The sequence below is a fragment of the Salvelinus fontinalis genome, chromosome 13 (genome assembly GCF_029448725.1).
Source record: "Salvelinus fontinalis isolate EN_2023a chromosome 13, ASM2944872v1, whole genome shotgun sequence".
Taxonomy (NCBI): domain Eukaryota; kingdom Metazoa; phylum Chordata; class Actinopteri; order Salmoniformes; family Salmonidae; genus Salvelinus; species Salvelinus fontinalis.
In genome coordinates, this window is record NC_074677.1 from 275,370 (window position 1) to 291,586 (window position 16,217).

The following is a 16,217-nucleotide window of genomic DNA, read 5'->3' on the forward strand; positions in this document are numbered from 1 at the left end:
CAGTATAAATCATTACCACAACCACTCTACTATGCTACAGGGTTGGAAACTCTGCATAAAACGCAATGACAATCAAATTCACTAATTCTACGACTACTGGCAACAAGGCATAGGCATCATCTTATTCTCTGTAGAGAAACAACTTGTTAGAAACTACCTCGATATAAAGATAAACTACCTGTAACGCACTTCGTCGGGCGAAAGAGAGGAGGACCAAGATGCAGCGTGGTAAGTATCCATTTTAATAAGAATACTTGAACAAGAACCAAAACAACAAACCGACCAACGAACGAAGACGAAACAGTCCCGTAACGTGAACACAAACACAGGAACAGAAATAATCACCCACAACCCACAATACAAAACAGGCTACCTAAATATGGTTCCCAATCAGAGACAACGAGAAACACCTGCCTCTGATTGAGAACCATATTAGGCCAAACACATAGAAACAGACAAACTAGACATACAACATAGAATGCCCACTCATATCACACCCTGACCAAACAAAACATAGAAACATACAACGCAAACTATGGTCAGGGCGTGACAGTATCCCCAACCCCAAGGTGCGGACTCTGGTCGCAAAACCTAAACCTATAGGGGCGGCTCTGGCGTGGGACGTGGACCCCACTCCACCATAGTAATTTCCCTCTTCATTGGCCTCTTTAGAGTGGCACCCTCGCCTCCGACCTTGGACCGAGGACCCTAATAAAAGGCCCCACTGGACTGAGGAGCGCCTCTGAACTGAGGGACGCCTCTGGACTGAGGGGCAGCTCCGGACTGAGGGGCAGCTCCGGACTGAAGGGCAGCTCCGGACTGAAGGGCAGCTCCTGACTGAAGGGCGGCTCTGGCGGCTCCTGACTGGCGGGCGGCTCTGGCGGCTCAGGACAGACGGGCGGCTCTGGCGGCTCAGGACAGACGGGCGGCTCTGGCGGCTCAGGACAGACTTGCGGCTCTGGCGGCTCAGGACAGACGGGCAGCTCTGGCGGCTCAGGACAGACGGGCTGCTCTGGCGGCTCAGGACAGACGGGCGGCTCTGGCGGCTCAGGACAGACGGGCGGCTCTGGCGGCTCAGGACAGACGGGCGGCTCTTGCGGCTCAGGACAGACGGGCGGCTCTGGCGGCTCAGGACAGACGGGCGGCTCTGGCGGCTCAGGACAGACGGGCGGCTCTTGCGGCTCAGGACAGACGGGCGGCTCTGGCGGCTCAGGACAGACTGGCGGCGCTGGACAGACGGGCGGCTCAGGCGGCGCTGGACAGACGGGTGGCTGGACAGGAGGGAGACTCAGGCGGCGCTGGACAGGAGGGAGACTCATGCGGCGCTGGACAGGAGGGAGACTCATGCGGCGCTGGACAGGAGGGAGACTCATGCGGCGCTGGACAGGAGGGAGACTCAGGCGGCGCTGGACAGGAGGGAGACTCTGACAATGCTGGACAGACGGGAGCACCTGGAGGAAGGAAACGGAGAGACAGCCTGGTGCGTGGGGCTGCGTGGGGCTGGTGCGTGGGGCACCGGATAGTCTGGACCGTGGAGGCTCACTGGAGGTCTCGAGCACCGAGCCTGCCCAACCTTACCTGGCTGAATGCTCCCCGTAGCAAGGCCAGTGCGGCGAGGTGGAATAGCCCGCACTGGGCTGTGCTGGCGAACCGGGGACACCATGCGTAGGGCTGGTGCCATGTACCCCGGCCCGAGGAGACGCACTGGAGACCAGATGCGCTGAGCCGGCTTCATAGCACCTGGCTCGATGTCCACTCTAGCCCGGCCGATACGAGGCGCTGCGATGTAACGCATCGGGCTATGCCTGCGCACCGTGGACACCGTGCGCCTCACGGCATAACACGGTGCCTGCCCGGTCCATCTCTCTCCACGGTAAGCAAGGGGATCTGGCTCAGGTCTCCTACCTGAATTAACCACACCCCCCGTGTACCTCCCCCCCATACATTTTTGGGGCTGCCTCTCAGGCTTCCAACCGCGCTGCCTCCTCATACCACCGCCGCTCAGCTTTCGCTGCCTCCAGCTCTGCTTTGGGGCGGCGATATTCACCAACCTGAGCCCAGGGTCTTTCTCCATTTAAAATCTCCTCCCATGTCCAGGAGTCCTGAGATTTCGGCCGCTGCTGCTGCTGCTGCTGCCCGTTACCACGCTGCTTGGTCCGGTTGTGGTGGGTGATTCTGTAACGCACTTCGTCGGGCGAAAGAGAGGAGGGCCAAGATGCAGCGTGGTGAGTATGCATTTTAATAAGAATACTTGAACAAGAACCAAAACAATAAACCGACCAACGAACAAAGACGAAACAGTTCCGTAACGTGAACACAAACACAGGAACAATCACCCACAACCCACAATACAAAACAGGCTACCTAAATATGGTTCCCAATCAGAGACAATGACTAACACCTGCCTCTGGTTGAGAATCATATCAGGCCAAACACATAGAAACAGACAAACTAGACATACAACATAGAATGCCCACTCATATCACACCCTGAACAAACAAAACATAGAAACATACAACGCAAACTATGGTCAGGGCGTGACACTACCTAGATATAAAGATAAACTACCTAGATATAAACTACCTCGATATAAAGATAAACTATCTAGTTATAAAGATAAACTACCTAGATATAAAGATAGACTATATAGATCATATACATGTACCTCTCACTATAAACTGAACAGCCAGTTTGCAGAGTGTATCATTTGAGGTCCTGTTAGATTGAGATCCGTCAGTATAGGAGAGAGAGATGGACTGAGTCGGGAAATCCTCCATCACCATCTGAACTGCATATGTTCCAGTGGTATTACTGTTGCTCCAAAATGACAAGGTGCAGTTCTGAGGGAGACAAGATAAAAACAAGATTAACGGGTCAATCTGCTATTGCTACATCCATTTTTACTTTAAAATGATGTATATAAACCCATAGATTATTGAAGGATATAACTTGTCAATGCCGTGTGAAATGTACAAGAAAGTCACTAGGTAATCCAAGGCTCTCCTTTCAGAATGTGAGCCTTCTGCTAGCTGGTTCTCCTATCAGAATGGAAGCCTTCTGCTAGCTGGTTCTCCTATCAGAATGGAAGCCTTCTGCTAGCTGGTTCTCCTACCAGAATGTGAGTCTTCTGCTAGCTGGTTCTCCTATCAGAATGTAAGCCTACTGCTAGCTGAAGCCAGCTAACCTGATCTGCATATGAAATAAAGTGTTCATCAATAACCAAATATAGTCCACGTGATCGAAGCAATCTTGAAGCGTGGAATCCGATTGGTCGGACCAGCGTTGAACAGATCTGAGCGCGGGAGCTTCCTGTTTTAGTTTCTGTCTATAGGCTGGGAGCAACAAAATGGAGTCGTGGTCAGCTTTTCCGAAAGGAGGGTGGGGGAGGCCTTATATGCGTCGCGGAAATTAGAATAGCAATCATCTATGGTTTTGCCAGCCCTGGTAGCGCAATCGATATGCTGATAGAATTTCGGGAGCCTTGTTTTCAGATTAGCCTTGGTAAAATCCCATAGCTACAATAAATGCAGCATCAGATATGTGGTTTCCAGTTTACATAGAGTAAAATGAAGTTCGTTCAGAGCCATCGATGTGTCTGCTTGGGGGGGTAGGAGATATATGCGGCTTTGATTATAATCGAAGAGAATTCTCTAGGTAGATAATGCGGTCGGCATTTGATTGTGAGGAATTCTAGATCAGGTGAACAGAATGACTTGAGTTCCTGTATGTTGTTATGATCACACCATGTCTCGTTAATCATAAGGCATACCCCTCCGCCCTTCTTCTTACCAGAAAGATGCTTGTTTCTGTCGGCGCGATGCGTGAAGAAACCAGCTGGCTGTACCGACTCCGATAGCGTGTCTCGAGTGAGCCAAAGAACGTTGCGGTAACCTCACCCAGCGTGTCCGGAGATGCAACCTCTCTTATCATCACCCAGTGCCTGGGCTTACCTCCGCTGTACCCGTGCCCCACCATACCCTGGTCTGCACATTATGCCCTGAATCTATTCTACCACGCCCAGAAATCTGCTCCTTTTATTCTCGTTCCCCAACACACTAGAAGACCTGTCTTGATAGCCTTTAGCCGTACCCTCATCCTACTCCTCCTCTGTTCCTCGGGTTCCTCGGTGATGTGGAGGTTAACCCATGCCCTGCGTGTCCCCAGGCACTCTCATTTGTTGACTTATGTAATCAACAAAGCCTTGGTTTCATGCATGTTAAAACCTGTTAAGGATAGAGGGTGCTATTTTCACTTTGGGAAAAAATCGTGCCCAATTTAAACGGCCTCGTACTCTATTCTTGCTCGTACAATATGCATATTATTACCATTGGATAGAGAACCCTCTCAAGTTTCTAAAACCTGTTGAATTATATCTGTGAGTAAAACAGAACTCATTTTGCAGCAAACTTCCTGTCAGAAAGTGAAAAATCTGAAATCGAGGCTCTGTTCCAGGGCCTCCCTATTCATTTGCTTGAAATCTATTAATATACATGCACTTCATACACCTTCCACTAGATGTCAATAGGCTGTGAGAGGTGGAATGGGGTGTCTAGCTTTATCTATGGTCAAAAGAGAGCTCTTGGAATGACATGATCCCAATTTCCTTTGTTCAGCAAGGCGCCGGAAGGAACTCTGGATTGCCTTCTGAAAAGCTTTCGTTATAGACGGCTAATATCTCCGGCATTGATTTTATTTGATAAATGTGATAATATGATCGTAAAGTATGTTTTTTCAATATAGTTTTATCAGATTATTGAAAGTTTATCGGGAGTTTTGGCGTGTTCCGTTCTCTGCGTTTGACGATGGACAGCTTCGCGCCACTTGGCTAGCTTTGGTTGCTAAATCGACAGACGAAGAGGACATTCTAAATCCAAACAACGATTGTTCTGGACAAAGGACCCCTTGTACAAGATTCTGATGGAAGCTCAGCAAAAGTAGGACCCATTTATGATGTTATTTCGTATTTCTGTGGAAAATGTTTATTATTTTCCGCCAGGATTTTGGGCGCTGTCTCGCTATAACGTAAGCTGTATGTCGTACTAAAGTTCTTTTTTGAATTCTAACACGGCGATTGCATTAAGAACTAGTGTATCTATCATTTGCTGTACAACATGTATTTTTTTGCAAAGTTTATGATTAGTTATTTGATCAGAATAGGTGAGTGTCAGAAATATATTCGGAGATTCTGCAAAAAAGTTGCTACGTTTTCACAATGTATAACCACGGATTTCAGCTCTAAATATGCACATTTTCAAACAAAACATAAGTGTATTGTATAACCTGATGTTATAGGACTGTCATCTGATGAAGTTTGTCCAGGTTAGTGAAAAATTATATATCTTTTGCTGTTTTTTTGCAATCGCTAACTTTTGCTGCTGATAAATGGGTTGTGTTTTTGGCTATTGTGGTAAGCTAATATAATGCTATATTGTGTTTTCGCTGTAAAACACTTAAAAAATCAGAAATATTGGCTGGATTCACAAGATGTTTGTCTTTCATTTGCTGTACACCATGTATTTTTCATAAATGTTTTATGATGAGTATTTAAGTATTTCACGTTAGTCTCTGTAATTGTTCTAGCTGCTTCGGTGCTATTTCTTATTGTAGCTGCAATGTAAAACTATGATTTATACCTGAAATATGCACATTTGTCGAACAAAACATAGATTTATTGTATAACATGTTATAAGACTGTCATCTGATGAAGTTGTTTCTTGGTTAGTGACTAATTCTATCTCTATTTGGTCGGTTTTGTGCAAGCTACCTGTGCTGTGAAAGAAATGTCTGTGCTTTTTTGTATTTGGTGGTGAGCTAACATAAATATACGTGGTCTTTTCGCTGTAAAACATTTAAAAAAATCGGACATGTTGGCTGGATTCACAAGATGTTTATCCTTCATTTGCTGTATTGGACTTGTTAATGTGTGAAAGTTAAACATTTCTAAAAAATATCTTTTGAATTTCGCGCCATGCACTTGGACTGGCTGTTGTCATATTGACCAGCCATAAGAAGTTAACAGAAGCCCCCTCCCTAAGTTTGTTTTACTCACTGCTTTAGCACATTCCGCCAACCCTGATGTCCTTGCCGTGTCTGAATCCTGGCTTAGGAAGGCCACCATAACTTCTGAGATTTCCATACCCAACTATAACATTTTCCGTCAAGAACTGCCAAAGCGGGAAGAGTTGCAATCTACTGTAGAGATAGCCTACAGAGTTCTGTCATATTATCCAGGTCTATGCCCAAACAGTTCGAGCTTCTAATTTTAAAAATGAATCTCTCCAGAAATAAGTCTCTCACTGTTGCCGCTTGTTATAGACCCCCCTCAGCTCCCAGCTGTGCCCTGGACACCATATGTAAATTGATTGCCCCTCATCTATCTTCAGAGTTCGTTCTGTCAGTTTTGTTGCTAAACAACCAACCCGTCAGTTTTGTTGCTAAACAACCAACCCGTCAGTTTTGTTGCTAAACAACAAACCCCGTCAGTTTTGTTACTGAACAATCAACCCGTCTATATGGTAGATACACAATAGCTCCATGTGTGAAGATTACTAAAATCATTTTACAAAGTAGCTTCTCTTATGGTAGCCTATGACTAATTGTACTTCAATTCAGCCCATGACCTAATGTGCTGTATTTTTGCATAACATTGATGTTATGACAGTAACCTGATTTGTCCAGCTAGTTGCTGCCTTGGCATGTTAAACCTCCCTAGGGGTTGTGGGACGATAGCGTCCCACCTGGCCAACATCCAGGGAAATTGCAGAGCGCCAAATTCAAAAACAGAAATACTAATTCTAAAAATTCATAAAAACATACAAGTGTTATACATCGGTTTAAAGATGAACTTCTTGTTAATCCAACCACGGTGTCAAATTTCAAAATGGCAAAATGGACTCTAGACTACAGACAGGCGAAAGCATACCATGCGATTATCTGAGAACAGCGCCCAGCAGACAAATCATAACAAACAGTTAAAAACTTCTCTAGGATAGGGGGCAGAGTTTTCACTTAGGGAAAAATAGCGTGCCCAAATTCAACTTCGTTCTACTCATCCCCAGAATATAAGAAATGCATATTATTAGTAGATTTGGATAGAAAACACTCTGAAGTTTTTAAAACTGTTTGAATCATATCTGTAAGTATAACAGAACTTATATAGCAGTCAAAACCCTGAGGACTAACCTTTTTTTTTTTTTAAGTCACTGTCTGTTCAATAGAGTTATTATGGGCAGGCCAGAATTCTAATCACTATACTCGCAGTTCCTACTGCTTCCACTGGATGTCGCCAGTGTATGGAAATAGGTTGAAGTTATTAATTTGAACAATGAGGAAGAAAAACACCAGGAAGTAGAGTGATGTCTTGTGTTTTGTTTGAGAGTTGCACAAGACTTGAAAAGTAGCGTGAGTTTGTTGATATACTGTATTGAAAACAGATTGACCCGTCTTCAATTTGATCGATTATTAACGTTTACAAATACCTTAAATTGTATTACAAAAGTACTTTGAAATGTTTTGGCAAAGTTTAGAGGTAATTTTTTAGATATTTTGTAGTGACATTCTCCAAGGGGAAGCTGTTTTTTCTGGATCAAACAGGACAGATAAATGGACAATTTGGACATATATGGACGGAATTAATCGAACAAAACGACCATTTGTGATGTTTATGGGACATATTGGAGTGCCAACAAAAGAAATTCGTCAAAGGTAAGGCATGATTTATATTTTATTTCTGCATTTTGTGTTGCGACTGCATGGTTGAAATATGCTAAACTCTCTTTGTTTACTGCTGGGCTATCATCAGATAATAGCATCTTATGCTTTCGCCGAAAAGCCTTTTTAAATCTGACATGTTGGCTGGATTCACAACGATTGTAGCTTTAATTTGGTATCTTATATGTGTGATTTAATGAAAGTTTGATTTTATATAATTTTTTTGAATCTGGCGCTCTACATTTTCCCAGGCTATTGGCCAGTTGGGACGCTGCCTTGGAGAGGTTAATAGCTAAGTAGAGGAGTAAATTTTTTCAAAATTTTAATTAAAATGAATCACTTACCTTTGATGATCTTCATATGGACTCACAAGACTCTCATTTACTCAATAAATGTTTGTTTTGTTCGATAAAGTCCCTCTTTATATCCAAAACCCTCTGTTTTGTTCGCACGTTTTGTTCAGTAATCCACAGGCTCAAAGGCAGTCACAACAGACAGACGAAAAAAACGAAAAGTATCAGTAAAGTTCGTAGAAACATGTCAAATGACGTTTATAATCAATCCAGAGGTTGTTTTTAGTCATAATAATTATAATAATCAATAATTTTTCAACCGGTCTTACTCCCTCATTTTTCAGAATACAAGCCTGAAACAATTTCTAAAGACTGTTGACATCTAGTGGAAGGCATAAGAACTGCAATTTGAGTCCTAAGTCAATGGAATCTGTATAGGTAGTCAATGGAAAACTGCAAACATTAAAAAAATCTCACTTCCTGGATGGATTTTTCTCAGGATTTTGCCTGCCATATCAGTTCTGTTATACTCACAGTATACTCACTGTTATACTCGCATATCCTAGCTTCTGGGCCTGAGTAACAGGCAGTTTACTTTTGGCACAGTTTTCATCCGGATGTCTAAAATACTGCCCCCTACCCTAGTGAGGATAAATGACAGTAACCTGCCTTGGCCAGCTGGTTGGTGCCTTGGCATGTTAAATGACAGTAACCTGCTTTGGCCAGCTGGTTGGTGCCTTGGCATGTTAAATAACAGTAACCTGCTTTGGCCAGCTGGTTGGTGCCTTGGCATGTTAAATGACAGTAACCTGCTTTGGCCAGCTGGTTGGTGCCTTGGCATGTTAAATGACAGTAATCTGCTTTGGCCAGCTGGTTGGTGCCTTGGCATGTTAAATGACAGTAATCTGCTTTGGCCAGCTGGTTGGTGCCTTGGCATGTTAAATGACAGTAATCTGCTTTGACCAGCTGGTCTCTGCCTTGACATGTTAAATGACAGTAACCTGCTTTGGCCAGCTGGTTGGTGCCTTGGCATGTTAAAGGACAGTAACCTGCTTTGGCCAGCTGGTTGGTGCCTTGGCATGTTAAATGACAGTAACCTGCCTTGGCCAGCTGGTTGCTGCCTTCATCATCATAGTCCAACGTTGTCTGTGTTGTTTTACTTGGATACTAACCTCTCGTAGAGTGAAGTCATTAGGAAGGTCACTTGATGTGAAACACTCCTCCGTTGGTACTGCATATCTGCATCTGACCTTATCCTCATCTGGATCAAATGACAACAGGTTGAAATCTCTTTGACAATTAGCAGGGACACTGAGAGAGAGAGAGAGAGAGAGAGAGAGAGAGAGAGAGAGAGAGAGAGAGAGAGAGCGAGAGCGAGACAGAGAGATTATTTCTGTGTTTCAGATCTGTTTTCTATTGACTGTATACAACACACAGATTGATAAAATCACTTGTTCATCGAACTAAATGACTTAACACTGATAAGTAGGAGTATATACCGCATCAGAGGTACGACAGTGGTCTGTGGAGACCGGTTGACTGTCCCCGTGTCAGACCTGACCCCAAGATCCACATGAGTCAACAGCCTCCAATCTAAAACAGAATTATCATTGTCCATCCAGTTTCTGCCATTCAATCTGTAATGATAAAGAGACAAAGGTGAAAGGTGAGTTCCAAAAACACATCCTAAACACTGTTGTTGTCATGGTGTTCATCATGTAAAATACTGTGTGTATTAACTAATGTGTGTTTTCTCCTTCCTGTTGTAGTGGTTGGACATATTGTCTATAACTGCTTTAGTAAACAGGATGCAGTAACTAATCTGTTCTCTGTTACTACAAATCAGGTTCATAAACACACTGGTAACCAGGATGTAACTAATCTGTTCCCTGTTACTACAAACCAGGATCATAAACACACTGGTAACCAGGATGTAACTAATCTGTTCCCTGTTACTACAAATCAGGATCATAAACACACTGGTAACCAGGATGTAACTAATCTGTTCTCTGTTACTACAAATCAGGTTCATAAACACACTGGTAACCAGGATGTAACTAATCTGTTCCCTGTTACTACAAATCAGGATCATAAACACACTGGTAACCAGGATGTAACTAATCTGTTCCCTGTTACTACAAATCAGGTTCATAAACACACTGGTAACCAGGATGTAACTAATCTGTTCCCTGTTACTACAAATCAGGATCATAAACACACTGGTAACCAGGATGTAACTAATCTGTTCCCTGTTACTACAAATCAGGTTCATAAACACACTGGTAACCAGGATGTAACTAATCTGTTCCCTGTTACTACAAACCAGGATCATAAACACACTGGTAACCAGGATGTAACTAATCTGTTCCCTGTTACTACAAATCAGGATCATAAACACACTGGTAACCAGGATGTAACTAATCTGTTCCCTGTTACTACAAACCAGGATCATAAACACACTGGTAACCAGGATGTAACTAATCTGTTCCCTGTTACTACAAATCAGGTTCATAAACACACTGGTAACCAGGATGTAACTAATCTGTTCTCTGTTACTACAAACCAGGATCATAAACACACTGGTAACCAGGATGTAACTAATCTGTTCCCTGTTACTACAAACCAGGATCATAAACACACTGGTAACCAGGATGTAACTAATCTGTTTCCTGTTACTACAAATCAGGATTATAAACACACTGGTAACCAGGATGTAACTAATCTGTTTCCTGTTACTACAAATCAGGTTCATAAACACACTGGTAACCAGGATGTAACTAATCTGTTCCCTGTTACTACAAACCAGGATCATAAACACACTGGTAACCAGGATGTAACTAATCTGTTCCCTGTTACTACAAATCAGGATCAGAAACACACTGGTAACCAGGATGTAACTAATCTGTTTCCTGTAACTACAAATCAGGTTCATAAACACACTGGTAACCAGGATGTAACTAATCTGTTCTCTGTTACTACAAATCAGGTTAATAAACACACTGGTAACCAGGATGTAACTAATCTGTTCTCTGTTACTACAAATCAGGTTCATAAACACACTGGTAACCAGGATGTAACTTATCTGTTCAATGTTACTACAAATCAGGATCATAAACACACTGGTAACCAGGATGTAACTAATCTGTTCCCTGTTACTACAAATCAGGATCATAAACATACCGGTAACCAGGATGTAACTAATCTGTTTCCTGTTACTACAAATCAGCATCATAAACACACTGGTAACCAGGATGTAACTAATCTGTTCCCTGTTACTACAAATCAGGATCATAAACACACTGGTAACCAGGATGTAACTAATCTGTTCCCTGTTACTACAAATCAGGATCATAAACACACTGGTAACCAGGATGTAACTAATCTGTTCCCTGTTACTACAAATCAGGATCATAAACACACTGGTAACCAGGATGTAACTAATCTGTTCCCTGTTACTACAAATCAGGATCATAAACACACTGGTACCCAGGATGTAACTAATCTGTTCCCTGTTACTACAAATCAGCATCATAAACACACTGGTAACCAGGATGTAACTAATCTGTTTCCTGTTACTACAAATCAGCATCATAAACACACTGGTAACCAGGATGTAACTAATCGGTTCCCTGTTACTACAAATCAGGATCATAAACACACTGGTAACCAGGATGTAACTAATCTGTTTCCTGTTACTACAAATCAGGTTCATAAACACACTGGTAACCAGGATGTAACTAATCTGTTTCCTGTTACTACAAATCAGGTTCATAAACACACTGGTAACCAGGATGTAACTAATCTGTTCCCTGTTACTACAAATCAGGATCATAAACACACTGGTAACCAGGATGTAACTAATCTGTTTCCTGTTACTACAAATCAGGTTCATAAACACACTGGTAACCAGGATGTAACTAATCTGTTCTCTGTTACTACAAATCAGGTTCATAAACACACTGGTAACCAGGATGTAACTAATCTGTTCCCTGTTACTACAAACCAGGATCATAAACACACTGGTAACCAGGATGTAACTAATCTGTTCCCTGTTACTACAAATCAGGATCATAAACACACTGGTAACCAGGATGTAACTAATCTGTTCCCTGTTACTACAAATCAGGTTCATAAACACACTGGTAACCAGGATGTAACTAATCTGTTCCCTATTACTACAAATCAGGATCATAAACACACTGGTAACCAGGATGTAACTAATCTGTTCCCTGTTACTACAAATCAGGTTCATAAACACACTGGTAACCAGGATGTAACTAATCTGTTCCCTGTTACTACAAATCAGGATCATAAACACACTGGTAACCAGGATGTAACTAATCTGTTCCCTGTTACTACAAATCAGGATCATAAACACACTGGTACCCAGGATGTAACTAATCTGTTCCCTGTTACTACAAATCAGCATCATAAACACACTGGTAACCAGGATGTAACTAATCTGTTTCCTGTTACTACAAATCAGCATCATAAACACACTGGTAACCAGGATGTAACTAATCTGTTCCCTGTTACTACAAATCAGGATCATAAACACACTGGTAACCAGGATGTAACTAATCTGTTCCCTGTTACTACAAATCAGGATCATAAACACACTGGTAACCAGGATGTAACTAATCTGTTCCCTGTTACTACAAATCAGGATCATAAACACACTGGTAACCAGGATGTAACTAATCTGTTCCCTGTTACTACAAATCAGGATCATAAACACACTGGTACCCAGGATGTAACTAATCTGTTCCCTGTTACTACAAATCAGCATCATAAACACACTGGTAACCAGGATGTAACTAATCTGTTTCCTGTTACTACAAATCAGCATCATAAACACACTGGTAACCAGGATGTAACTAATCGGTTCCCTGTTACTACAAATCAGGATCATAAACACACTGGTAACCAGGATGTAACTAATCTGTTTCCTGTTACTACAAATCAGGTTCATAAACACACTGGTAACCAGGATGTAACTAATCTGTTTCCTGTTACTACAAATCAGGTTCATAAACACACTGGTAACCAGGATGTAACTAATCTGTTCCCTGTTACTACAAATCAGGATCATAAACACACTGGTAACCAGGATGTAACTAATCTGTTTCCTGTTACTACAAATCAGGTTCATAAACACACTGGTAACCAGGATGTAACTAATCTGTTCTCTGTTACTACAAATCAGGTTCATAAACACACTGGTAACCAGGATGTAACTAATCTGTTCCCTGTTACTACAAACCAGGATCATAAACACACTGGTAACCAGGATGTAACTAATCTGTTCCCTGTTACTACAAATCAGGATCATAAACACACTGGTAACCAGGATGTAACTAATCTGTTCCCTGTTACTACAAATCAGGTTCATAAACACACTGGTAACCAGGATGTAACTAATCTGTTCCCTATTACTACAAATCAGGATCATAAACACACTGGTAACCAGGATGTAACTAATCTGTTCCCTGTTACTACAAATCAGGTTCATAAACACACTGGTAACCAGGATGTAACTAATCTGTTCCCTGTTACTACAAACCAGGATCATAAACACACTGGTAACCAGGATGTAACTAATCTGTTCCCTGTTACTACAAATCAGGTTCATAAACACACTGGTAACCAGGATGTAACTAATCTGTTCCCTGTTACTGCAAATCAGGATCATAAACACACTGGTAACCAGGATGTAACTAATCTGTTCCCTGTTACTACAAATCAGGATCATAAACACACTGGTAACCAGGATGTAACTAATCTGTTCCCTGTTACTACAAATCAGGATCATAAACACACTGGTAACCAGGATGTAACTAATCTGTTTCCTGTTACTACAAATCAGGTTCATAAACACACTGGTAACCAGGATGTAACTAATCTGTTCCCTGTTACTACAAATCAGGTTCATAAACACACTGGTAACCAGGAAGTAACTAATCTGTTCCCTGTTACTACAAATCAGGTTCATAAACACACTGGTAACCAGGATGTAACTAATCTGTTTCCTGTTACTACAAATCAGGTTCATAAACACACTGGTAACCAGGATGTAACTAATCTGTTCCCTGTTACTACAAATCAGTATCATAAACACACTGGTAACCAGGATGTAACTAATCTGTTCCCTGTTACTACAAACCAGGATCATAAACACACTGGTAACCAGGATGTAACTAATCTGTTCCCTGTTTCTACAAATCAAGATCATAAACACACTGGTAACCAGGATGTAACTAATCTGTTTCCTGTTACTACAAATCAGGTTCATAAACACACTGGTAACCAGGATGTAACTAATCTGTTCCCTGTTACTACAAATCAGGATCATAAACACACTGGTAACCAGGATGTAACTAATCTGTTCCCTGTTACTACAAACCAGGATCATAAACACACTGGTAACCAGGATGTAACTAATCTGTTCCCTGTTACTACAAATCAGGATCATAAACACACTGGTAACCAGGATGTAACTAATCTGTTCTCTGTTACTACAAATCAGGATCATAAACACACTGGTAACCAGGATGTAACTAATCTGTTCCCTGTTACTACAAATCAGGTTCATAAACACACTGGTAACCAGGATGTAACTAATCTGTTCCCTGTAACTACAAATCAGGTTCATAAACACACTGGTAACCAGGATGTAACTAATCTGTTCCCTGTTACTACAAATCAGGATCATAAACACACTGGTAACCAGGATGTAACTAATCTGTTTCCTGTTACTACAAATCAGGTCCATAAACACACTGGTAACCAGGATGTAACTAATCTGTTCCCTGTTACTACAAATCAGGATCATAAACACACTGGTAACCAGGAAGTAACTAATCTGTTCCCTGTTACTACAAATCAGGATCATAAACACACTGGTAACCAGGATGTAACTAATCTGTTTCCTGTTACTACAAATCAGGTTCATAAACACACTGGTAACCAGGATGTAACTAATCTGTTCCCTGTTACTACAAATCAGGATCATAAACACACTGGTAACCAGGATGTAACTAATCTGTTCCCTGTTACTACAAACCAGGATCATAAACACACTGGTAACCAGGATGTAACTAATCTGTTCCCTGTTTCTACAAATCAGGATCATAAACACACTGGTAACCAGGATGTAACTAATCTGTTTCCTGTTACTACAAATCAGGTTCATAAACACACTGGTAACCAGGATGTAACTAATCTGTTCCCTGTTACTACAAATCAGGATCATAAACACACTGGTAACCAGGATGTAACTAATCTGTTCCCTGTTACTACAAACCAGGATCATAAACACACTGGTAACCAGGATGTAACTAATCTGTTCTCTGTTACTACAAATCAGGATCATAAACACACTGGTAACCAGGATGTAACTAATCTGTTCCCTGTTACTACAAATCAGGATCATAAATACACTGGTAACCAGGATGTAACTAATCTGTTCCCTGTTACTACAAATCAGGATCATAAACACACTGGTAACCAGGATGTAACTAATCTGTTCCCTGTTACTACAAATCAGGATCATAAACACACTGGTAACCAGGATGTAACTAATCTGTTTCCTGTTACTACAAATCAGGATCATAAACACACTGGTAACCAGGATGTAACTAATCTGTTCCCTGTTACTACAAATCAGGTTCATAAACACACTTGTAACGGATGGAAGATTTGAATATAAAAGAAACACTCACCGCAGATCAAAAGTCTGTGTGTTATTGGAGACGTGTCTAGTCATGACTCCTTCTGTCTGATACCAGTCCTCAGCTATATCAGATAGCCCCACTGTCGTAATCACTAGACTGATCTCATTTCCACAGTCCCCACTGGCACACGACCAGTTAGCATTAAAATCATCGAAAAAGCTGAAGTAGGATTGGCGAATGGCTGCCTTGTAACGAAGGTCCACCTGCAACAACACACTTCATTAAACCACCACTTCAGACACATTGCTAGACTGCTGTCTTTAACAAGAGTGCAACAAAGACAAATGTTTTCTTTGGTAAGGAGGGTAAGAGAACCAGGAGGAGCAAGGCATTCTTCATATAACTAAATGCCTTTATCATTATGGTACGTTCAATAGTACAGAACATTCTAAACTCTGATGCATTTCATCCTTTGTCAGGGATTACAATGATTCAACAAGCTTTCTGTAGAGAACAAACCATGTTACAACAAGCCTTCTGT

At 41.9% G+C, this 16,217-nt stretch overlaps 1 protein-coding gene across 1 annotated transcript in view; it reads right to left on the minus strand.

Annotated features, from left to right (window-relative positions):
* LOC129867893 (mucin-2-like) overlaps positions 1–16,217 on the minus strand; it is a 40,755-nt gene that overhangs the window by 14,557 nt on the left and 9,981 nt on the right. The window contains exons 2-5 of the mRNA XM_055941361.1: positions 15,725–15,939; positions 9,503–9,640; positions 9,176–9,314; positions 2,666–2,840 (exon numbers count right to left, since the gene is read on the minus strand). Of these exons, the coding sequence (XP_055797336.1) occupies positions 2,666–2,840; positions 9,176–9,314; positions 9,503–9,640; positions 15,725–15,939 (667 nt within the window). The remainder of the gene's footprint in view (positions 1–2,665; positions 2,841–9,175; positions 9,315–9,502; positions 9,641–15,724; positions 15,940–16,217) is intronic.